Source organism: Paralichthys olivaceus, chromosome 15, assembly GCF_024713975.1.
Source record: "Paralichthys olivaceus isolate ysfri-2021 chromosome 15, ASM2471397v2, whole genome shotgun sequence".
Lineage (NCBI taxonomy): Eukaryota > Metazoa > Chordata > Actinopteri > Pleuronectiformes > Paralichthyidae > Paralichthys > Paralichthys olivaceus.
Window position 1 is genome coordinate 3,944,337 of NC_091107.1, and position 25,635 is coordinate 3,969,971.

At 40.0% G+C, this 25,635-nt stretch overlaps 1 protein-coding gene and 1 long non-coding RNA gene across 4 annotated transcripts in view; one reads left to right on the forward strand and one right to left on the reverse strand.

Annotated features, from left to right (window-relative positions):
* LOC138404912 (uncharacterized) overlaps positions 1–25,635 on the forward strand; it is a 99,740-nt gene that overhangs the window by 31,859 nt on the left and 42,246 nt on the right. Inside the window, exons 2-3 of one of the 2 annotated variants that reach the window (XR_011238652.1) lie at positions 16,048–16,179; positions 18,258–18,384. This is a non-coding gene — a long non-coding RNA (uncharacterized lncRNA). Of the gene's footprint in view, positions 1–16,047; positions 16,180–18,257; positions 18,385–25,635 lie in introns of those variants that run through there. The other variant, XR_011238653.1, reaches the window with a different exon arrangement.
* The window catches only part of mtnr1bb (melatonin receptor 1Bb), a 36,674-nt gene continuing 21,311 nt past the window's right edge, over positions 10,273–25,635 (reverse strand). The window contains exons 2-5 of one of the 2 annotated variants that reach the window (XM_069510444.1): positions 18,237–18,355; positions 17,799–18,143; positions 16,657–17,068; positions 10,273–10,501 (exon numbers count right to left, since the gene is read on the reverse strand). In XM_069510444.1, coding sequence (XP_069366545.1) covers positions 10,446–10,501; positions 16,657–17,068; positions 17,799–18,143; positions 18,237–18,355 — 932 coding nt within the window. In that variant the 3' untranslated portion in view covers positions 10,273–10,445. Of the gene's footprint in view, positions 10,502–14,177; positions 17,069–17,798; positions 18,144–18,236; positions 18,356–25,635 lie in introns of those variants that run through there. The other variant, XM_020097346.2, reaches the window with a different exon arrangement.

A 25,635-nucleotide genomic window follows, 5' to 3' on the forward strand; every position in this document is an offset into this window, starting at 1 on the left:
GTTTGTTGCCAGACTTTGGGTCACTTTATACCAATCATTCATAGTTTGGATTCCACAGCTTGTCTGAGCCTTTTTTTGCCGTCCATGTGCATCCCTTTATTGCCCCAATCTACCATTCTCTAATGGCTTTTTCCTGCATGATACTGCATCATGTCACAAAGCTATCGTCTCTTAAACTGGTCATGACTAAATGATAATAATACAGTCATGTCAACATTTAGAAATCTTTTAGAATCAGTGTTATGAAGAACTTTCTAAGAAAAAGCTCAGTGACTTTATTGTACTAAATAGAATTGCCTGTCTTCGATGACAAATTGAATCATTTATTACATTCATTGGTTACGTTGTCTTAATTTATATTCAGCAACACATCGCTGTCATTTTCAGCCTGTTTGGTTTGAAGTCAGAGAGAAGAAGATTGGGGGGAAAAAAAGACAGAAAAAGGAAGGGATGGTGACAGAACATAAATGTGTATCCTGCATACATAAAACACTTTGCAGTGGGTTTGACACAGCTTAAGGGTACGGGGTGTCAGTCAGAGTCAAGTTTGACTCATAATAATAATGTAAACAGAAAAAAAGTTTCGTCAAACCATAGAAAACCAGGAGAGAATAACCAGAAATTGAATATTTTTAGGAAAAGACATCAATGCAAAAATAACAGACCACAACTCAAAGGTATTTTCAAAAGTGTATTCACCAAACATAAACAACACCAATGAGTGTGTGTGTGTGTCCAAAAGAGTCCTGTCCCCAGTCCAGTCCCCACGAGCCCAAAACAAGGCCGTCTAATCCCATCCCATCCCAACATAGGCAGAACAACACAGAAAAATATTCTGCTCCGGGTTTTACCGCAGATCTCCACAAAACACAAATCAGCGACTTCAACAGAAATGACAGTGTTCGTGTTGCGGGTCAGGCTCGGGCAGGTTCGGGCTAAATTTTGCACCACTTTGAGATTATGGGACTCTCGTCGCCAGGGTCACAGTAATAATCTCAAAGTTAAGGTTGTGGAAAGGTCACATTTGGTGAGGTTCAGGCAATGAGATTAGGTTTAGGAATGAGGTTAGGGTCAAGTTGAATGGTCAGGGGGTATCTGAGGGGACAGGCGGAAATCAGCAAAGTCAGGAGAGATGATACGTTTAGTATGCATGGAATAGCCTTAGTTCCTGTAGCTGGAGGCAGAGGACGACAGAGAGGAGTGCAGAATAACAGCAGTCACAGCACAGTCCATATTGAACAATCCTGTACCTTACAATTTATGTCCGGTGGCAATGTTCAGGACATAAGTAGCGTAGACTATATCTAGTGAGACAGAAGGTGAGGGGTGAGGAAGTTTGGGTGGTGGATGGAATTGGCTGAGGCTGTAAAATGAAAATAAAACTTCTGAAGGTCCTCAAACTACTTTTCAAACAGCTATTCATGAAAAAGTGGGACATCACTCTTGTTCCACGTTGCAGTAGGGAACAAGCTATTGTTGCATGATAAGAAAAGTAAATTGTGAAATCTTCAAGAACCCTGGGCAAGTTGTTTTTCAGTCTGAATAGTGTGCGAACCATCAATCACAGCGCATGAAGTGTCATATCATAAAGGTAGGAACACCACAAGACCTGTTGAAACGAGAACAATACATCATGCAGACAGCAAACGAATGTCCGTACTTGATAATTTAGTCAAATTAGAGCTAGTGTTGCCTTCTGGTAAATGTCTTATGTTTCCTGAAATTTAGAAGAAGTGTAGACATAACCAGAGCAGTGAGTGTTTTCCATTTTCTGTCTCAAGCAAGAGCAGCTTTTTTTTGCTCACTTTTTTATTCCTTGATGGAAAGTGGTTTGAAATGAACCATCTGTTTGTTTGAACAGGAGGGCACTGGCATCAATTATAAGTTTTTCTTTTTTCTTTTTCCTCTTCTCTCTTTTCAGATACAGTTTTTTTTTCAGTGCCCCTCGGTGCAAGCTCTGGTCTCGATGCTTTTAATGTCTATTTGACATGCTCTCCACCAGCTCCACGCTGAATCGGCTCCTTATGGGCCCCCTGTTGTCACTCGCTGCGAGTCATTTTTCTTTCATATGCGATCACATCCATCTTTGACATAAATTAATATATTACCATCTTTATCCTTACTTTGCTTATTGCTCCAGCACTTTTGAATATCAGATTGGAGTGCTGCTGTTTCTGTATGGTGCTGGTCAGTCCAAAGATTCACCCTCACTGACGATCATGATCGGGGTGGGGTCCGGGCGTAAGTCAGCTTTGTTCAGCTGTGGTGGTATCAAGTAAGAAATAATTGCAGTGGTTAAAAGTAAAAAAAACAAGATATCATTCAAATGACTATTTACCTTGTATAATGATGCTACAGACATGAACAAGATCAAGGCAGCTGAATTTTACTTCAAAAAAACGCTGAACTACATTGATCAAACACCGTTACCTGTCTGCAGCCAAGAGCATGCTTATGGCAAGTCTGATGTCTGCTGATGCATGTTTAATGTCTGATGAGTTGGAGCGGTGCAGAATACATAAGGAGTATTCATACATAATCTCAAACAGAAGAAATAACAAAAGTTATTTTTGTTAACTTCACAGAACAGGCATGTCGAGTCCATGCGGCTCTAATTATCCCTCTATTTCATTTTGTTTGTAGAGGTTTCCGCTTGTTTCTTTCCCTGTTGCCAATATATTATAAGCAAATGACACACTTCATGCCCATCTCCTATCTAATGCCTCTGAGGATTGGAAATTACGTCTTCCCTTTATTTTATTGATGTCTGTATTATCAATTTTGCTAAAAAGCACAGAAAAGGCTTCACCCAAGGACATGGATGTGTGGTCGGTCTGCAACACATAGTCTTTGACAACAACAACAACCAGGCTTATTTATTTATTAATATTTATCTATTTATCAGTGAGTTTTAATCCACTGGTCCTATCTGTGTAACGCTGTATTTCCATCACCCCTCGATCATCCATTTGTGCTCTGTTTTCATGCCGTGACTCTTTGATGGTCAGCCTCTATTGAGTCCACTTCTGCTGGTTCTGAGCCATTTTACAATATTTGCTGGTGGATGCTGAGCACAGAGAAAGTGGTTATTGAGAATGTGTTTGTATGGAAGCCAAACATGTCCTCGCTAAATGGGCTTGTTGGACAATGTCGAACAGAGTTTTTTGTTGATGATGTGAAAGAAGCCATTTCCCGATGATGAGTTGATTATTAAGTGTTGCTCTGTAATATTTCTTGGCTATGGAGTAATATAATTGGCCCTTTCGATAAACTGAGACTTGTTTTCCACTTACCATATGGAAAGCTGTGACTGTGGGAAGGTTTTTACATCTTGATAATCACAGTGACTCAGTTTAATCACTGATTAGCTCCTGCAGAGAAAATATAGGTCAAGCAATTGACCAGTTAAGAAAATCTGAGGCGTGTCCAGTCTGTTGATTGGCTTCACATGGGGCTTCGAGTTTGGTTGACTCGTTCCAAGAGGAGAAGGGACAAGCTGCTTAACTTGTTGGCCTGAAAGCTGTTAACTAATTCATAAAACAGTTCAGGCCAGCTTTCTGATTAAGACCCCTGTGTAACACCATCCACAGGCAGTAATGCACTGTTTGGGCAGTAAACAGCTGTGAACAGCTGCCAGTAACTAAAGCAGACACATAACAATTGGCTCTGATTAGAAAAAATACTGTGTGGTCCAACGTAAAAAATACAAATGCAGAAAATCCAGGATCACTTCCCTCTGCTGTTCAATTTTCTCTCCTGGTGCACATGTTCAAAAGATTCACTGATGTTTCCCCTTAATTGGTGCACAAGGAATCTGTGTCCTCATATAACGTGTGGAAGCTCTGTCAGCTGTTTTTTTTCTTGTATGGCCATGTTTACTCCACTCTGTGGTTTATTGTCTGAGGCGCTCCTGAAAACACTAATCTCCTTACACTAGTTTCACTTTGTAAAAGCATATTGTATCCCATTAGTCACTGAGGGTGGATCAAGAGTCTGCAACAGCAGGAACAGGAAGATTTGTGAACGGAGACAAACAGGAAGCAACTTATGTTGTTTCTACCTCGGCCAAAGCAGTTGTTTAGCTTTATGTCTGGAGAGTGAGTTATGTGGTTAGGACAAAGGGGCAGACCCAGGAATCTTGTGTCTCTTTCTTTAACATTGGGAGATTTAGCTTTTTTAATATATCAATAAAAAAAATCTTGACATATTTAGGGGACTCATTTTTATGGGGTGTGCGCAATTTTGTGCAGATCCAAATGAGAAACTGGATCTTGTAAATTTAAATGTGGTTTCATAAGGGGACCTTTTGGCGTTGACGGAGGTACGCTTTGGATTAGCACCCAAGCATAATGATAGATAATGTCAGGCAACATATAAAAGAAATATATGAGTGCAGCTGTAATGAACATATCTCAGATGAGCGTTTGGAAGCATCCTTATTCTGTACAGTCAGGCAACTGAGACTCCTTCTGGACGGAAAGCAGATTTGGATCAGGAGACCTGGGAGTGCGAATGTTCAGCATGTGAACACAGACTCGCATGTATTCAGGAAATAGCCTATTAACCCAAACTGCATTTATGTGTGAGCCAGGGTGAAGTGCAGTTTTGCTTCTCTGAGACTGTATGTCATGGGTGAGCAGCCTCACTAAAATGTGAACATTGTAGAAACTGGAGTCAAGTTCGAAATTAAAATGCGTGAAGAGTTTGTTGGTTCATCTGGGATACAGACAGAGTGAAGAGAAATCCATTATCCATTTCACATTTGTTTTCAAGTGCTGGATATGAAGAAGTCGAAATCGCTCTGTAGCTTTACGTACGTCCCACTGGCACTCAACATGCCTGCTCCGTGAACAAGAAAATAATGATGCATGGTTTCTGTTTAACTTGCTGAATAACTGGCACAAACAAATAAAGTACCATCATGTAAGTAAATGTAAGTATACTTTAAACTGCTGAGATATGAAACAGCTTTCAAAATAAGGGTCGTAAATAAACATGAATATGTGTGCAGTATATTTAAGAAGTTATATTTATAGTTGTAATGGAAAACTTGCTTATGAACTTTGCTCGAACTCTTTCCTATATCAATGCTAGAGTGCTGTTTTCAACAATAACTCATATAGAAACACAGTTGTAGTTGCATAAGAGGAACTGTCTGGCGTACGTGCACACAGACAATTCAAAACTAGACAGACACCTTTTTCCTTTTTACCCTTAACTATCCAACGCCATGACTGTTACTATGCACTTGGTGGATTAACCTCAGAGTTCATGTCCTTTCTTGATGATCAGCCTCCTGATCTGTGCAGTAGCAAACTTCTTTCACGCAGAAGCAGGAGCAGACAGCTTCCTGTTTCAACCAGACTACAGGTGGCTTTAGTTTTTCATGCTATTACTCAGAAACAGTGGTCTCATGTGTTTCCTGTTTACGTGACTGTATAAAACCATTTACTTTCCCTATTCGGGGTTGTTCCACGCTGAGCATTCACGCTGAGTGTGAAACCCTCTGCAGAGCTTTATTAAAGACCCAAAGATAATTCCAGTCTGAGAAACTCTTTATTTCACATCTCAAGATAGATTTCCACCACATTATGTAATGGTTACATAAACTATAGCAAGTATGACCTGTGTAAACCTGTTCCATTTAGTGAATACACTATACTTCATTAGTTGTACCTCATTAAATATTGATTAATTACAATCAATATACATTTAATGAAAAATCCAATGAGCCATAACACTTTATTTTAATCGTCTCATCATCAAATGCAATAATAGGCGTATGCATTAGCATTTCATTAGCTCCGACATAATCGGTAGCATTAAGATTATTTTGTAAACCCCTCACACTTCACACAGGATTATTTTGGAGGATAATCGCCACAGACTGACCTCGGGAACGCCCCCGCAACTATCGGAAGGGGCGAATCGGATCTAAAATCTGCCCGATTATCCTCTACTGTGCAGCAGCACCAGGAACAAAACACTACAAACGTGGCGTTATTTGACTTTTTACTGACAGCTTGCAGAAACTGAGAGTCACTGCTGTAAAAAGGTTATCTTGGTTTTTCAGTGTGAAAAGGGCACAGAAGACAAAAGAGCAGGGTGTAAATTAAAGCCTCTTTCACCAGCTGTGTGCTCGCCTTGTTGAGTTCATTGTCAGAGAATTCTGTCGGTTTTCTGTTGAGTGTTTGACATCTAGTGACTTAAAGTGATAAAATCTATGCAGCAGTTCGTAATTGATTGACAGCTTCCAGTGTAAATGTGAAGAGATAGTAAACCACAGTATCTGGAGATGACATTAAGCAGCAGTTTTACTGATAGGAAGTGTTTGTGTGAATACGTGCAGATACAGCATTTTTTCCAAGCTTTACTCAAGAGTGTGGTTTTTCAGTTTGAGAGTAGAACTTGTTGATTTCACATTCAGATTTTGTAATCTTTTTTGGATTCATGCACTTCGCCCTCCACAGCTTTATTACAAAAATATAAAAATCTACGTCACCTCCATGGAGCGTATCCTGGCATTCTGTGGTTGGGGAATTTTGACAGACCTGTTGCACAAATCCAAGAGCAGAGGAAAACATCCAAAAGCAGCGGGAAATCCGAGAGCAGACTTTATAGCAAGGACACGTGCTGAAGCTGGACCACAGGAAATCTGGAGCACAAGCAGAGCAGATCTAAGCACACAAAGGCTGTTTGAGTGCAAGCATAGGGTTTTGAGTGATTACAAAATCTGAATGTAAAATCCTGCTCTCAAACTGAAAGAGCAAAAAAAAAAAAACAGCAACCACAGAACAATTTTTCAGCCCAACACAAAGTCAGTTTTTAGCTTTTTACCAACTAAATGCATTAATTTGTGAAGAAATTAATGAAGTGTACTTGCATCAGTTATGACACCAGACTGTGCAATGCTTGATAACAATCAATGCACCAAACGATTCCTGTGACTTTACAATGATTCATGTAGAGTACAGAGATCTTAGCAATCAAACCAGAGGAAGTTATGACTCAACTTGTTGTTAACCTGTGTGTGGGAACAAAACTTGGTGATTTGATGATGTATCGTGTATGAGATCATATTTATGCTTTTAATTCAGCCAAATAATTTGTTTTGATATAAAACGTGGACGACAAAGACACTGTTTTGTGTTTTCATATGCAACACCCTTTCAAACACCATCTGATTCCACTTGTCCTTTCTCCCGTTCGGGGCCACATGAGACCGGGGACCTTTCAGAATTGGACGAAGGGAGTGTGTTAAAACCTCTCGAACATTGTGTGCACGGTTTTCCAGTCTGTCAAACACGCTCACACTTATAATCACACCTTCAATTCATAGTCCCCATTTCACCTGAATTGCGTGTCATTGGACTGTGAGACGGAAATAGTTCACCAGGTGGACACACACACACACACACACCAACAGGCACATCCATAGGAGCAGTTAAAACCACTAACTTTATTCCAGTGAGGACAACATGTTAGTAGCCAATGAAAAATGTGAATGTTTGATTAGTGTAGTTTCCAGCTGAAGAGAGAAAAACAGACTGAAAAAGAAAATTTAAAAATTAGAATACCTAATTTCTCCACCGCCAAGACGTTCAGCTGCTTTGGCATCTGTTGATTTAATTTCTGATGAGCATCTGCACCATCTGTTGTCATAACACCCACAGAGCAACACTGGAGGTCTCAGCAGCTTTCTGCTGCAGTCTCTACATTCGGTCCTCGACAAAGTGCAGACGCTGGACTCCTGCTGCAGCTCGTGCGCTTTGAAAGTACAGTAAATGATTGTGTGTGTGTGTGTGTGTGAAGTGATCTGCCTGTGATTGCTTCTCTTGAAGAGGAGCTTTTTGGCAGCAAGGACAAAAGCTGTAGTCCGACGAAAAGTTTGTGAACTGAGCCTTGCAGCAACAAAAAAAACGTATTTCCAGCCACTCAGAATCAAGAGTGTCTGCTAATTGTAATACTCATTTAATGATTCGAAGAAAAAAAGGTCAGAACTCTTAAACAATTTGAACTTTTCATCGTCACAGCTCTGACCGATTCAACCCTCGACAAGCTGTGACTCACTCACTCATTTCAAACTCATGCTCTGCAGCTTAACACCGTTAAAACCTGCACCCTTGATGCCAAAGCATAAAAAAAACTACTGGCATTTGTGTAAATATGTGCGGATTAATTTTATGTAATTCTGCAGCCATTAACAACATATTGAGTTTGAATATTTCTCTCAGTAACATCATATAGCTTTAATGAAGAGCTGCACCAAGCTGAATTTGATTAGATATTGTCAGGCAGTGTGGAATTAGATTTTTCAGCCTCAAGAGATTAATTATTGATGATTTATTAAACTCTTAATCATGATCAAGGCCATCCATCCATCCATAATCCGTTTTTGCACATACAGTATGAGTTTATACATGTGTTGTTAAAGCCCTCTGTGGGGAGACATGTTATATCTGTCTTAAATGTGAAGGGGTTCATGAGTCAAAAGGAATTAGAGCTCACATTTTCTAAATCTCTCTTTCTCTCAGTCTTACTATCCACAAAACTAGTGTCTGATACGAATCAGTAAAGTTCACAAATCAAACTTTTTTATTATTGACCTCATTATATCTGACAGATGGAATAATTCCCTTGTAAATTCATAATAAATTCATGCTTTAATGTGAAGTGAAATTGTGCAATATCACTATTGTGGTGAACTGAATACACAGATTAACAGAATTAATCTAACTCTAGATGCAATTAAAACCCCTCTTTACATCTGAAATGGTAATCAGAAATATTAGCCACTATACTGATGGGAGCGGGTGAAGTGTTTGAGTCCACAAAACACTTCTGGAGTCTCAGGGGTAAACAGCACTGCAGCCAATTGCGCACACCCTGTGTGCCCTTGGACGATAGTGCGTGGGTTCTTAATGTGGCTCGGAGGACATTTAGGCTAAAACTGTGGTAAACTACTACTTTAAGCCTTGATATGAAAATCGTTTGCATGTATCAATGACAGATTAGATCTGAAAGTCTGTGATGACATGTTGAACTTGTGATATGTGGAAATTGCAGCTTTTCATTGGGGTCTAACTGTGGCTCGATATTTAGGTGGTGAATGGTGTACAACGGTAATAAGTTAAAAAAAAAAAAAAAGTGTCAATTAAAGAAATAATGAAGCCTAGAACCAGGTATGGACAGGCCTCTGACACAGGAGTCGTTTCCTGGACCTCTGATTAATCTAATTAATTATCTTGACATCAGCTGACCTCATCCGTGGCAGCAGAATGTATTGAGGTTCGAGGCAATTGAATGAAAAGGGCAGAGATTTTTTATATGAGTCCATAAACGTTAGAGTAGAATATACACTGACACGAAACCCAATATTTATTTGATATATATTACCTTTTTCAGTATCTATCTAAATCTTTTTTCATGTAAACCATTCGTCCTTTTCCTCTAACATCCCATTCCAGCATTGATGTGTGCATCGAGTCTGATTATGAGGATAAGTCAAGACCACCATCTGGATATCATCCGCTACAATTATTCATCATGAACAAGCAGTAATTTATCTTAACCACATCCCCCGTTCTTAATCAAAATCCTTGCCTCTAGTGCTGCTTCACATCCATCCACTTGTCCACGTCCTGCTGTCTGTGGGAATTTAATCTGCATTTGTACTTCGCCCAAATGTCATTTTCTGTCCGGCGTGTATTTCATCTCACACACGCGCGCTGTTGATTGATCGAAGAAAATTGTAGAGTGTTTATTTATGACTACAAATTGATTTAAAGCACAGGAAGCACACAGGGAGCTACAGCTAAAAACACTTACTATTGATATTCTTTTTTTTTTTTTAATTTTAAGTGCTGAGACCTTGATTAAAATATAAATGTAATTTAAAGTTTCATGGATAAACATGAGTAGGGAAAAAAATTTAAATAAATGATTTATCTCTCCACCAGGACCTGGTGACATCAGTGCGCACCACTTGGAAAAGCTCTCTGGCTCCAGTTCAACTTATTTCTGAGCCTTAAGAGGAAACTTTCAGACAAAACACACTTAAATGTCCACGGTCCTTGTCTACAATGAGGAATGTGTTGATGGAGGTGAATTGGGGCTTTAACAAAATATATGAACTAGTAAGTAAGGTGTTGAATGCCAAACACAATGATGAGAAAGTGAGGAACAAAGTTGGAAAAGTAATTTCATATTTGTTGATCATGCACTAAAATTAAAGATTGGCGACGTGACCGCTCCCCAAAAGCTAGACAACAAATGAGCAAATACCAGAAAGTGTGATTTCTCAGTTTTAATTTCCATCACATCATGTTTCAGGAGAACTGTACACATAATGCATATCTTTTTTTTTTTTTTTAAAACTTGTTTTACATAGTTCATGTTGATGAGACTCTGCGTCACAGCCGAGCCTTTTAAAATGTTGAACTCCATTACATTCCACAGAATTCCCTTTGGTTCATGTTCCTCAGGTCGACCCCTGGGCATCATTGGCCCGCGCCTGTTTGTGAATTCTTGTCAATGAACATCGGTCATAAATAACATCAGACATGCACATTATTGCACAGCCTGTGGAACAGAAGACATTTATCAAGACACATGTAGTCAACCGGCTAAAAGCCTGAGATGCAAGTTCAGTCATCAATTTCCACCTTTACTCACGTTCTATAAAAACATTTTTTTAATCTGATGCCTCTTTACACCCCAAACAAATACATTACATTATCCTTTTTTTTTTTTAACACAAAAGCTGTTAATGACATTAATATACACACTCAGTAGCCACATTTAATGGAAAATGCTGTTTATGAATCGTACATCATTTGTATGCGTGATGTGTAACAGCATCAAGTCAGCACGAACAGGAAATCTGGTGTAATATTTTCACCGTATTAATTCATTGCTCAAAGATTTGAGGCTGCGGGGGGAAACTGAGATCCCACCTGCGTCGAATGAGCTGCAGCCAAATAAGTGGCGACAACGTGTAAATATTTATCAGGTGAAAAAGGATTTGTGCTTTGCAAACATTTTAGTAGCTGTTTCGTTAATGATTTCATCGTCACAGTCTTAAATGTGCAGATTGGTTTCTTGTTTGTAAACAGTGTAGGCAGTGCATACATAACTATGTAATGCTTTTATGTGTGTGTGTGTGTGGCTTGTCATCATATTTCCTATGACAGCGTACTGTAAGTGCATTCAGTTATGTTCCCAAGGCTTATCCTCATCATTATTTTCATCTTAGAAAATATACCTTGCATGTAATTCGGTCAGGGCTGCCACATCCTTTTTCTGTCTGTAGCTCTGTGCTGCTCTCTTACTACACGAGGCAGGATATGTGTATATATACGAGTTGTGCCAGGCATGTAGCTCACAGTCGCTGGGTGTTGCAGAGGAGATTTCTTTACTATACTTCCCTTTTTTGCCTTTATTTTAACCGAGTATATGATTTTAATAAATTAATTTAATTCAGAGCAATTGAAATACATGTACTTGAAATACTAGATAAAATGAATAAAAAGGTACAAGATTATGTTGTGATTATTTTTTTAGAAACTATACATCCCATAAAGAATAGGAAGCCCTCGCTTACACTACTCTCCAGTACATGATCTTATCTTTAAACAATACTGTTAATCGTGGTTGCTCTGTGGTAAAAATTATGTATCGCTCAACGATATTTTTGTAGCTGACATGATTTTTGCGGTTGTGAAAAACAGCGAGCTCCACCAATCAGACATCGCTATTGAGGACTGTGGGTAGTGTAGTACGTCTTCTTGACATCGCCTTGTTCTTAAAACAAAGTTGATATCGTAGAGATATCATAAAGACTTGTAGTTTCTGCAGGAGTAGTAACATTCCTGCACATCTCATAGTTGTGGTAAGTCTACCTTGGATGGTGAAAACATTATGGCTGGTCTCTAAATTCAAGTGTGACATCCACATGAAACTATTAATGTTGACAACCCTTAATTACCTACATGTTATACCTGCTTATGACCTCGGGAGGTGTTTGCATAGCAGACTGTATAACACAGATTTAAAAAAAAAAAAAAAGAGGCTGTATCGTGTTTTAAATCATTTTAACAAATATATCAAAAACACAGAAATGAGGACAAACTAGAATTCTTTGCCAGTAGTTGGTGATAAAGTCTCTATCGACTATCCGTCAAATAGCAGAAAGAAATTCTGTGGTCCAACTAATATCAGACGTCTTTGAATGAGTTACATGAATTCCACGTCGCAGTGATGCTTGATTTTAGTGGCAAACATGTAATTAGACCTCAACATAGAGAAACCACCGATGGTCCCCATTGTTGTTGTCTCTGGTGCGTTCTCATTAGACAAAGCCCCAGTGGTCATGGGCAAGGAAAGCTGTGATGTAATCTGCCGTTTGGACTGTGTTTGTAAATATTTCTGTCTCGATGACTCAAAAGGCTGTTTGTCATTGGACGAGAGGCTCAGAGGCAGAGGAAAAAAATGGGTTATGCAAAAATATCCCCATTAGTGTGGACGGGCTGTCAGCTTTTTGAGAATATCTCGTGATCTGTGGCCTGTAATTGCAAACTGCATCCATCAAAACAAGTTAATTGTTTGTTGAAGCTACAGAATAAACCTTTTCAAATGTAAATTAAAAAGGGGCTGCTCTGGTCTTATTACAGAGATCACTGTGCATTCATTCAGAAATTAAACTGTATTTCCTTATTTGGTGCAGCATTTAAAGCATCTAGCAGCTCATAGAAGACTGTAGCTTCATCCTCCAAAGAGGAACGACCTTCACTCACTACTTCCCTATGTGTTCATTTTGAAGGCAGGCTTGTATTTACACTAGTAAAATATATGTTGCTTTTTTAAATTTACACTTTATGATAATGAGACGCAGCAGAAGCACTGTAGATTTTGCTGTGGGGAAAAAAAAAAAAACGAAGCACCCGACTGCTGCGTCTCACCTGGTGTAAACACATTCCACCACAGCAATCAATCCACTGAAAGTTTTGACTTTGTGGATAACACGAAGCTCACAGGATAAACAGGTCTACACAGTCATCAGAATGTCTCAAACTATGCTATTACTATTATTTTTGCCAATATACAACATAAAGAATTTTTGTATTTTCTGAGCTTTTTATGTGAAAACCATTTCAACACAATCAACTTTTCGATTTAGAAAAAAGTATTTATCGTAAGATTTGCGTGGCTAAATTGTGTTATTGGACTGTGAAATTGCAAGTTTCAAAATCTGAAATTGTTGCGTTGCACTGCTAAGCCAGGAGGTACATAATGGGAAATAGCACATGATTTATGTGCAGGTAAAAAAAAAAGTCTTTTGATCTGACAAGCAAGGTTTCCTATTTGGTTGCATGGAGGAATGGGTCCAAAGTTTGGGTTGTAGACAGTGAGCGAAGGGAACATAAATGAACATAGTTACATAATCTTGCTGTAGGGTCTCCAGAAAGAAAACACAAAGGAGCAGAAGATAATATTTGTTCTTCTGCTTCATCAATTGAGTCTCCTGCCTGAGGTCTGCATGTGAACTTGTGTATGGTGCTGCAGAGAAAGGTTTCAATAGATGACTGTCCTGAATACATAAAAAAAAAAAAAGCAGTATGAATGCAAACCAGCTTTGCAGAATAAGATTCATTTTTAATAAATGTAAAAATATGGCACTTGCCGCAATATTTAAGATTTGACACTGTTGTATTAACTATAAGGCAGAAATCCTGAATGAAAAAATGGCATTAAAGGACCCAAGGTGTATTTTTTAAGATCCCCCCCCCCCCCCTTCCGCTAAATAGCTTAACATAGTGTATTGACCCCCTGACCCCCTTAAGCTATGCCCATTTCTTTGGTTTGAATTTAAGTCTTTGCCTCCCTTCATGTGCATCTAAAACACGCTCCAGACGTCTGGGCTTAAGTTTTCTCTGTAACATAACAACATCATTTTATTTCTCCTTCCCAGCAGTGACCTGGGGTCAAAAGAACTTCCCTCACATCTTCAAACCCCGTCTCTTCAACAAAAACTTAATGTACCCCTGTTTCTACCTTCCCCTGCACATTTTCTCCCCCCCTGCTTGCAATGCTTTCGAACGCGTCCTGTCGCATCAATAAGTACAGTACGACTCATTGCTTCGCTTTTGTTACCATTCTCGATCTCTCACATTTCTCACCCTGTGCAAGAAATTTTCCACTAAAGTCAATTTAAAGAAGAGGAGAAAAAACCAAATCCATCAAATTTGTTCTGAGTTATCATGTTTTGTGATTCTTGGATATTAATTTTCTGCTATTATACACTCTACACTGAGAAGTAAATGTATTTCTAATGACGCGATATACATGCCAATTTAGCAAGAGGTTGTTTTAGATGCACTTTGCAGCCGTAGTAAAGAGTGGTTAAGCGTTGTACTATAATAAACTGTTAATTGTGTGGGGTTATTGAGCTTCGGATATATTTAAAAATTAAACACATTTTTAATACATCTCCAACAACAAGATACCACAGTTAAAAACCACACTGACACAAATTTACAAAATATCCCTTCTCCCGCACACAGTCCTGCTCACTGCTGGAATACGACTTCAACTTTATAAGTTAATAAATATTTCAGAAGCCAGCGAGCATGTGGGAGTCCCTCTCATGTTTTTCTTTTTTTTAAGTCACACCTACCTCTGACGCACTGTGATACAGATGTGCACTTTTTTTTTTTTTAAATGTATTTTTAATTTTTTTTAGAAAATATCCCTTGGAAATGTCTTCAGTCTCCTTTATATGGCAGCTAACAAGCTGCAAATGCTTCAGACAACTGTATAACACGACAACATGTTTGATAGGCACCCTGAGATGGGAATACAGATACGAGCTGCGCTGTCTCCACAATCTACATCTTTCAAAAAACACAGTTCAATTCAGAGGCAATAAATATCACTCTCCCATCAAAGTAAGTACGATGAGGTGACGGTACAACGAAAAACACTGGTGTCGTGTCGTTCCACAGTGAAAAGCATCATAATGGATAGTTATTCTTTTTGAGGAAAAAACCCAACATTAATTATTAGCTATGAAATGAAAAGCGGAAATTTTGCATAAGTACTTCAGAGTGAAGATAAAGAATTGTCACTGCATGAGACAAAGACTGCTGCATATGATGTAGGAGAAGGAGCAACCTGTTTTTCAGTCTATATTGCGTGCTGCACATCCAGGAAGTGTAGGCTCTCAAACCCTTTGTGTGTTTTCTCCATTGTGTGGTCTGGAGAGCTGCATCGTTTGAAATTAATTAAAATATCTGTGACGTTCGTTAAACTACTCATGTCGTAAGGTGAATGGATCTGCTTTTTAGATGCAGCTGATGTCCTGAATCGTGACAATGACTTTGGTCAGAATTGCATAGCAAACTGTTAGAGTGCATAGAGAATGATCTATGCTTTGCATCAGCAATTTGGCGAAACTGAACAATGTATTGCATTACATTTAATATATATATATATATATATATAATTAATTTCATTTATCAGATCTAGTGAATTTTCTAGTAAATGTAACGCTTTAAATTTTACATATTTCTTTAAGTTTTTAGTGAACTTACCTCGTCTAATTTACCTCATGACTTTGCATTGTGTTTATTATTGGTTTTAAACTGATGAATGCTCAAAGAACTGGAAATTATTTTTGCATTTAAACTTAAACTTAACTGGAGCTAAGCAGCATTAAGTCCCACAATATGTTTACTTATTGGAGAAAAAAAAAGAAGTGATTTCAAATATCAAGGGCAGCTTTCAGAGACCTACCGTCTAATAAAGCAAAGTAGTAAAGGTGATATGCAGACTGATACAGCAGCAATAGTAGATTTTTCAGGTGTTGTCCACTTGCTACATCACACGCACTATTTTGTTTTGAGACTTTCAGACAACCCGTATTGATTGGCAGCTCTTACATGATGACATGGTCCTAGTTTCATCTTGCTTGTTTTCTCATAAGCGACTTAATTTCCTGAATTGATTGATTATGTTTATTACTAAGATTTTGTTACTTGTTCTTTTCAGTGCAAGAGGATCAGACCGGGCAGCACAGAGGATATACTGCGGCCATGTTTTATTCTTCATGTGCAGATCTCACCACTGTGCATGAACACACAGACCGGCACCATCTCCTCTTTTACTAATCTGGCATTTAAGGTGAGCCAAGTTCCACCATTTGAGGCTTCTGAAGTTACTAAAGAGAGAGGTGTGTTTACCAGTGGTCACCCAGTTTGTGTGGAATATGTCTAAGAGTCTACAGCAGCTGACATTAAAGTACATTACATTTTAATGTAATATTAATGTACCACTCAGATTGTTTTTAGAGTAAGAACAATGTGAAACTGCAACGCATGGCTCCATTCTCACAACCTCTATTAAATATTTTCTCAGCTCCATCAATCACAGAGAAAACGTGCAGATTCTTCTACTGATGATATACACTTATATATACTAGTCATTTTTCCAAACATCCACAGTTATACACGTGTTCATGTGCCGATAGAAAACCGAGCCTTGTTTTCCAGTTTCATCTGTTACTTGACTCTTTAGCTGCACAACCGTCTGGACTTCACATAAATACAGGATTTACTATTTTACAGGCTTGAGGATCTAGATTTCATTCCTTGTTTACATGATCTCTTACTGACTCGTTGTTGTTGTGCGGCGGCGCCGGAGGTGGCGACTGCTTGCTCTTCATGCTTCTGCCGTCCGTGGCGGCTCGTGAAGTCTCTGTCACGAAGAGCCGGGTCACCCACACAGAGGTGACAATGCGTTTGTACTCATTCCTGAAATTCCTGTTGAGCAAGCCATAGATGATGGCGTTCAGACAGCTGTTAAAGTAGGCCATGAAGTAGCTGACCACAAACAGCCACTCAGGGATGAGGGGAACTACACGGGATGGATCTATGGCCACTGCCAGGCCTATTAGGTTAAGTGGGGCCCAGCAGATGGCGAACAGCACAAAGACCACAAACATTGTGATGAAATTCCGCAAGTCACTTGGTCTGAGGCGAAGGCCCTCCTCGGTCTTCACTTTGCGTCGCACCTGGAGATAATGAAAACATAATCAGGAATTAGGCTGTAAATGATACCAGAAGGCTTCTTTCACAGCCACATACAGACGCACAGAAAGATCAAGACACACACACACACACAGAAGCACAAGGCTGCGGAACCACTCCAGGGAGCTGGTCCGTCTATGTGCTTGTCAAACATGATCACTCAGCTGAAATCACAGGTGACGGTTTTGTGTTTGAGGCTGTTAAAAATCTCACATTTATCAGATTAAAGATCAAAATGCTCATTTCAAATATTATATATCAAGAAGAATAGGAAATGATTGGTTGACTCTAAGTGTGTTGGGACATTTAAAAAACAAAAATGGCTGTCTTTTCTCAACTTGCCTGTTTGTTTTTTTGGCCTGTGGAAATGCTGGTTGCAGCTTTTGTTTCTGAAACTGTGAAAGTGACCTGCAGTTATTGCACCGTGGGACGCAAAGAGTGACTGCACCACCACTGCTGCGCAAAGAGCTGTTTATCTGTTTATTCAAAGTTTAGTTAAAGATCCACTTAGTACGGAAAGCCCAGGACTCATCATTACCGTTTTGGTAAACTTGCTGTTGTCGTGTATGCTCCGTGAGGTTGAAATGATCTTGTTATTGTTTGTCCTGTTTCCTGCTCGGTGTATTTATTATTATTCATAAAGCCCAACAGTTTAAAACCTTCGGTGTGCCTGTAAAGACACAACCAACAATGAAGAGAGGCAGGAAAACTGACCTGAATCACAAGTACCCATATGCGGAGATAGCAGAATGTAACCACTGCTATGGGGACCAGGAAGTGAACCACCACCACCGCCACTGTGTAGGAAGTGCTGACATTCTGGGCGAAGGTGCAGGAGTAGACTCGCGGGTCGTAGCGCAGCGATCCGACAAAGAAATTAGGTACGATGGCCAGCACCGTGAGCAGCCAAATTAAGGCAACAAACAGCAGAGTGTTGCGGTAGCTGTACAGTCGACTGTAGGAGAACGAGTGACAGATGTAGCAGTATCTGTTCACCGCAATCCCAGTGATGTTGAAGATGGAGCCGATGACACTCAGCCCCATAAGGAAACCACTGACCTGAACAGAGAGAAAGAGAGGGTTGCAGTGTTGTTGTCAGACTGCTGTGAGAGTGGAGTCAGGGGTGTTGCAGTGGTACTAATGTAGTCTCACCATGCATTGTGTGTTTCCCAGTGCCCATCCGTCATGGAAGAGGGCGTAGAGGACCAGGGGGTACGGGTAGAAGGCTACCACGAGGTCAGCAAATGCCAGACTCACCACAAACACATTTCCTGCAGAGGAAGACATAAACAGTTTCAATGTGTTTATACATATTTTCCTACTTTAATTTATACCTGGGCCTGAGGAGTAAAAAAAAAAAAAAAATCAATAATTACTGCTACAGAATATAATTTTTGCATATTGTCGTGAGTTTTATCCATGCATCTGTTGATGATGCTGTCTGATGCTTTTCTGTCCTTTACTGCACGTTTCTCTAGACTGTCTATGATAATAGTTTAAAAAGATAAATAGTTTGAAATGATAGTTTAAAATGATAAAGATGCAACTTTGAGTTGTTTGACAGTCAAATCATCCCGACACTTCCACATTTCCCCCTGCTCTTTATCATGCGCTACTACCAGTTGACGCTCTGCGGGTGCCCCTGAGCCAAACAGCAATAAAAAGGTGGAAAGATAAGATCATTACAAGCTGGAGGTTGTGCTGATTTATGAATGGTTTGTCATTCTTAAAAAAAGAAAATCATTTTTATCTTAATATATTTATTGTCCACACCACCAAGCACTAATTATACCTTAGTTCTACTGCTCTTTTAACACTGGATTCAACCTTGGATGTGATTGTCAAGGTTTCACCTCTCACCTTCTCCTCTCAGCACAATTAATTTGTCTGCGTGCGCTCAGCCAGTCAAGATAAGCACATTCGATCCCGGTGGCACGTTGCCATGGAAGGCGGGAGTAGAGTTTATATTCGCCTCCATAACGCAATTAAAAACAGCAATGCATTTCCTTGATGAAATTATTCTTTCTCTGACAATGACCTATTGTGAGTGAAGTAATCAGAAAATGCAGTTAACATTGCATTGTTGTTTTCTGGGCATTGTCCCAATCTGGTAAACACTACACTCTTGCATGGGATGCAATTTTCAGCACGCTGTAACAGGCTATCTCAGCATGTCCAGCTTGGTGTGATTGTTGGCTGAGTGGGCTGAGATTACATACCAGAGGTTTCAAGCCTCTGCCTCACAGCTGATTGCCTCGCCCCAGACAAAGTTTTATCGGGCATGCCAGTCGCTGTGTTTTGACAGAGTGGAAGGACAAGCGTGTGGACACAGCACTTGAGCTTCTGTGGCACTGGGGCACCCAGGTCCTTTTTCATCTAGCTGATGTGCAGCCAAATTCAAAGAGTGTTCTGCGGTTCTTGAAATGCAGCCATAAATAATCTTTTGATACACAAGTCCCTGGTGTAGAGTGGAAAGGTGCAGAAATGTGCCATACTTCTGTCCTGTTTGTCAAAAACAACACATGTTGTGAAAGGTAGTTCCAGAGATGACAGGGCAGAGCGCCGACAGGTCTTGATTGTTGTGCACCATCCACGTCTGAAATCTTAGGCTCACCTTGTGTTTTGCCTGCGAAGGTCATTTGCAGGGGAGCAATGCACAAACAGAAACTACTGATCAGTCCTGTGTTCATCAGTACAGAACTGAAGAATTGCAGGGACCCCAGACCTTGGTGCTCAGGACTGTAGAGGAGCGAGTCCTCACTCTTGCGTATCCTCATCTATCATCCATCTGCTCGAGCCGTGTCAAAAGTGCATCACGAGAACTGCACGGGAGATTTATTTATAGCTTTACCAAAGCATGAACTGTTTCTACACATTTATTTTTGTGGCTTTGGCGGGTGAACATGTGGCTTTGGTGTGTGGCTGTTAACCTAGAACTGTCACTGTGCCCTGGGATGCGCAAAGTGAAGACCGCAATTCAACACATTCTGTACAAGGACATTAGTCCCCTCTTTTTTTGTGGAGAAATCACTTTGGACTCGTCCATCAATGTCTGAGTGTCACTGTCTGAGTGCTGATAAAGACGAATTGAGGGGATTTGGCTGGATATAACCAAGTCGGCCCCGCTGATGTTAACTCTATAGCACATATTTATCTGTCTGTCTCACCGTCTCACACCTTCTGGACCTGACCCTCACTCACTGGATAATGGACTCAAATATTTGACTGGTATTCTAAGGCCTGTAGAAAATAATACAGACTGTATTTAGAGTCCAATTTACTTGAGGCCGCTTTTCTACACTGGTATGAAGTCACTTTTTCACTTGGTTTCCTTTCTGAGAAACATATATCTTTATTATTTTAGATTCCCCTGCTTCGTTGGCTCCATATTCCTTTATTCCACATCAGTGTGCTTTTTCAAACACCCTCCAGGTTAATAGAATATGCTTTTAATTAAATAGGTAGCCTACAAGTTAGGTTAGGTCAGTGTAATAATCACTTAACACAGTTTGCCTTTCTGTCTTACCATGCTGTAAAAAAGATAAGCTGCTAAATCACAGCATTCAGTATAAATCAGTTACAAGCAACACATTTATATGTTGATAAGAGAAATGTCTTAGTGTGGACGATTACTTATGCATGGGCTCACGGCAAATGCACCATGGCATCTTCAATTATAGGCTGATAAGAGTTCAGAATATTATACGGTTCAGTTTTTCCAGCGTATTTAAATATAAATTGAATGTATGCGGCGGGGATAAAGAATGCACTGTACACTGAAAAAGGGGGGGTGACTTTATGTATCATTTAAAGAAAAAAATCTTTTCATTATAGAGCTGCTCAAACGTTATAGAGGCGAAATTATATTTTCAGTTGGGATGGATTGATGTTCATTACTGGGCTGTTTTGTGCATGTGTGGGCATGCGTGTTCCACTTTCAACACATATATCACACAACAATCAAAGATACACAACACCACACACACACACACACACACACACACACACACACACACACACACACACACACACACACACACAGAGGTATACCAGAAACAGAGGCAAAAGAAGCACAGACTGCTTGTGCTCTAATCCTAGCTTGAGGGGTCTTTGCTGAATAGTTTTGAGAAGCTAGCTTTAGCTTCTATGTGCAACACAAAACTTTATTTTATTAGTTCTTTCAAAATCCATACAGAAGAAATTTCTTTTTATATCTAATGACATAGCAATTAAAAACATCATGTTTAAACATTATTATTTCATGTTATTTACATGCACATCACTTTCCTCACACTGTCCATTACTGCAGCTCCTCCTCCTTCAGCCTCTCTCAGTTTTAGCTCTCGTCTTTTTAAGACCACCTCCCATTAAAGCCCAGTCTGCTCTGATTGGCCAGCAGACCCACTCTATTATGATTGGTGAAGCGCTTCCAGCACCTGTTGGCAATTCTGGCAAGTTTGTAATGATGCCTTTATACACGAAAAGAGATTAAACCATTTCAAGCAATTAATTGTCACTGCCCACCCACCATGTTGGCATGGTTGTTAAGTAATCCGTAGCAAAGGCAGCTGTTTGTCTCTGTGCCCTCACATGTTCCCCTGCTAACTGTTAAAGTCTCTCCTTCGTCGCCATTGTTAAAATTTCCTCCTCGTGTCTTATGGTTATTTCATTTCAACTACTGGATACGCTGCCCCCCAGGATTTGCGTAGGTACTGCTCTGTTTTCGTCTGAATACGAAAGACGAAATGGACGCAGAGTTCTGACAGACGGCTCCGTCCAGTTCTGTACACATCCAGTTCTCTGGGTTGAGCCTAAATGAGCCTTTAGGGGGCGTGCCAGAGGATCTTCCTTCACCTCAGACTTTGAGCGGAACTTTTACATTCACAAAAAACTTTATATCACACTGGAGGAAGGAGAAACTAACAAAGCATCTTATGTCTCCTTTAAAACTTTCTCTCATTTCATTTGAAAAGCTACATCACTTACATTTGAGAATTGCTGCCCACATTTCAGATCATTAACCATCATTAACTAACATTCAAATTAACAATAACAATTTTTATGTGGGCTTTTTAAAATTCATGCTCCAGCAGCTGTACTTGGCAATCGAGGCTTACTTGGAATAAATGTGTGCAATGTGCAGCTCACCATAAGGAGGAGATCTTGTTAATCGTGATGATTATGGCCTTTTCAGGCAGTAAAACTTTAACGTAATTGGCCATCATGCATTCACGGTTATTGTAATGTAAGGAAGAGCCAGACTAAAAACACCTCTTGATAAATGCTGGTGCCATTCTACCTCTACTTCATTCAGAACTTATTGACCCAACTTCGTGATGTGAGCCCATTTTTCAGCAGAATCAGAAATGACTGTGATGAAAGGTTTTCTGACTTTTTTTTTTTCAGCATAAAATGTTGAACTCTGTCACCTTCAACACGGAATGCAGCTTATTTGGAACTGAACTTCATGCACTTAGGTAAATTGTGTTAAATTATTCAGACAATTATCACAGAGCTGTCAGAGCCATGTTTTCTCTACAAGGGAAAACCCTGCAATGTTCTAATGCTGCCTGACCTATAAGAATGACCCATTAGTTACAATGCACTGACATGACGTCGCATCTTAACCCTTAAATAATTGTGGTGGAGGAAGTACTCAAACATTTTTACCTTAGTGAAAGTCGAAATAGACATTTGCGTTGCTAGTAAAAGTGCCTGCAGATTGTTGCCTGCTATGTGAACATGTAAAGCAATCCTTTATAAAAATGTAGTGGAGCAGAATGTACAGATATTTGCTATCATATGTTGTGGAGTAAAAGTGGAAAGTACCAGACTACAGATCTACTAAAGTAAAGAACATATACATGAAAGAAGCAGTAATAAAGTAAATGTACTTTGTTACATCCCTCCACTGGAAATAATTGGCTTTGTGAAGATTAGCAGCTGCTACAAGCTCAGCCACATCATTAAACCAGATTTAAATTAATATGTCTGACAAATTTAAAGTTGGCTTCACTGATAACGTTGAAGTGTTGCTCACCAGATAATTAAATGGAAGTGCAGGGATGTTTACATCATGATTGTGAGTGTGTTGTTTATTTCGTTTGAGAGGTAATGAGCACATGGTTGAAGGAATATTATTAGATGTGGTGTCGTATGACTGGCGAGGCGGTGATGAAGGAGTGAGGTGTTCTGGGTTTTGTTTAATCTGACACACATCCAGCGGACGTGTATCGGTGTCGCTGAGAACAGCTAAACAGATGGTGCTGTAATTATCAACAAAAATAAAAAGGGGAAATCCTCTCTGTGATAAATACAGCATATGTTTCTGACTACTCTGACTGTGCGATAATGCATAAGGAGTGGTTGTGCACTGCTTTAGCATGGAACCAGGAATATTGGTGTGTGTTTGTGTGTGTGAGAAAGAGAGTAGTAGCCGGCTGCTTCGCTCTAATTGCCATCAGCCTGTGAGGCAGCAGCACGCAGGTGACAGTGCAGCAAACAAGTGTTTCACATGTGGGAAGTGAACAGACACTCACTGCTGAAACACCTGTGAGAACTTCTGAACCATCTGTTCACAGAGCCATGGATTAATCTGATGATCACATCGTTTTTCACATAAAAGCACAGTTTCATTTGGTTTGTCAACATTTTTTGGTTGCACCAAGGAAACAAGCTTAGTAAGCTTTTAATTGCAAGTTTGGAAAGGTTGGAAGGTTGTTCACATAAACGTAATTGCATATAGTAATGTTGACAGGAATGTATTACTGTAATCAACCGAATAAGTTAAAAAATAATATATTTTGTGCGGTTTCCCTCGATGTTGGTAAGAAATGCAGAAGGGAAATAGATTGCAATGATTTCCCTCTCGTTGGCTTATTTTAAATGTCTCTCCTGTGGGAGGACATGGAAAGCAGATTTGCCTTGCTTGCATTTAATTTCCTGTCAGTGAAGGAAACGGAGGCCAAATAACCCTCCAAAAAATGACAAGACAAATACGCTATGGGAATAATAGCCAGAAATGGGGATTGACTCTAGAAGGGAGTGATGTGGAGGAAAAAGGGGTCGGGGATGATATAAACTGTACTTTCATGTCGAAAGACTACATAAAATGTGAACGGCAAATCTCATTCATCATGGGTAAATAAATAATACGATTTCCTGCAAGACATGATCAGGACAATTTACTGCAGTGTTGTGTTATAATGAAGCTGTCACCTCTGGTCATTCCTCCAATCTGTTAACGGAAGAACATGATGCAAAGACAAAAAGAAGGCAGGTTCTGACTCGTACAGCAGAGACGAATGAAGGAAGCTGTCAACAGGAAATAGAAAATTAGGAAAAATGAAAAAGGGAGATTAAAGGTCAGCAGATGGGTGTGTATGTGGTGTGTGTCAGCTGTAATGCAGGCGTTACAAAGGGCTGTCATAGGGAAGAAGGAGCTGAGCTGCAAGGCTAAGCTTTCCATTTACTGGTCGATCAACGTGCCGACCCTCAGCAACGATCACAAGCTCTGGTTAGTGACAGGAACAATAGGGTGGCAAATATAGGCAGCCAAAATGAATTTTCTCCTCTGGGAGGCTGGGCCGAGCCTCAGAGATAGAGTGGGGAGTTCGGACATCAAGAGAGAGCTCAGAGTAGAGCCGCTGCTTCTACATGTAGAGAGCGGACAGTCGAGGTGGTTTGGAACGACCACATATCCCATTTGGCCAGGGAACGCCTCGGGATCCCCAGGGAAGAGCTAGAAAGCGTGGCAGGCGAGAGGAATTTCTGGGAGACCCTACTCCGCATACCAAGCCCGGATAAGTGGAAGAAGATGGATAAAAGAAACTTGTCATCACCACTACGCATCAAGGCCCTTTTCTCAGCTCACAGAGAAACATGTCTGTTCATGTTGGAGCTTCTTCACTCTGCAGCCCTGCTCACTGCCTGGTCATATATATCAGTTTGATCCAGGTAACCCCCACACGGGAAAGAAAGGGAAAACCCTCCTTCATCGTCCACCAGTATCAGCTCTCTTTTTCTCTAAGCTGTCAGCTGCTGTTAACATTTTCTCAGCCTGCGACTGTTAGTTTTGAATGGTATGACCCAATAACCCTCCTTCCTTGCTCCCTAATGATCCCGCTTTCACTGCAGCAGCCTTTTTTTTTTTCTCACTCGCCTTGTTTTCAGAGGGTGAATGTGTTTCCCCGAGAAGAAACGAGACAGAGCGTTCACGGAGACAGCAAGGTGGATGGTCAGGCCATGCAGCAAGTCTGAAATGGATTGGAAGCTTGTCTGGCTGTGCCACAATGGGAGGAAAATGACCTTTTATGGGCAATTTATCAACCTCCTCAGCATCCATATTAAAAAAGATTTCACAGAAGAAAAGTAAAGTTTGAGACCGCTCTTATACAGAGCTGACGATTTACATTTATGAAAATATTCTGCAAAATACCATTTTCTTTCTCAGCTGTCTACGTGGCTAATGAAAATGAATAGTCCACTAATATTCTTGCTTACATGCACTGCTGCATACCGACTCAGAATGCCTCCAGGAAGTCTATTACTT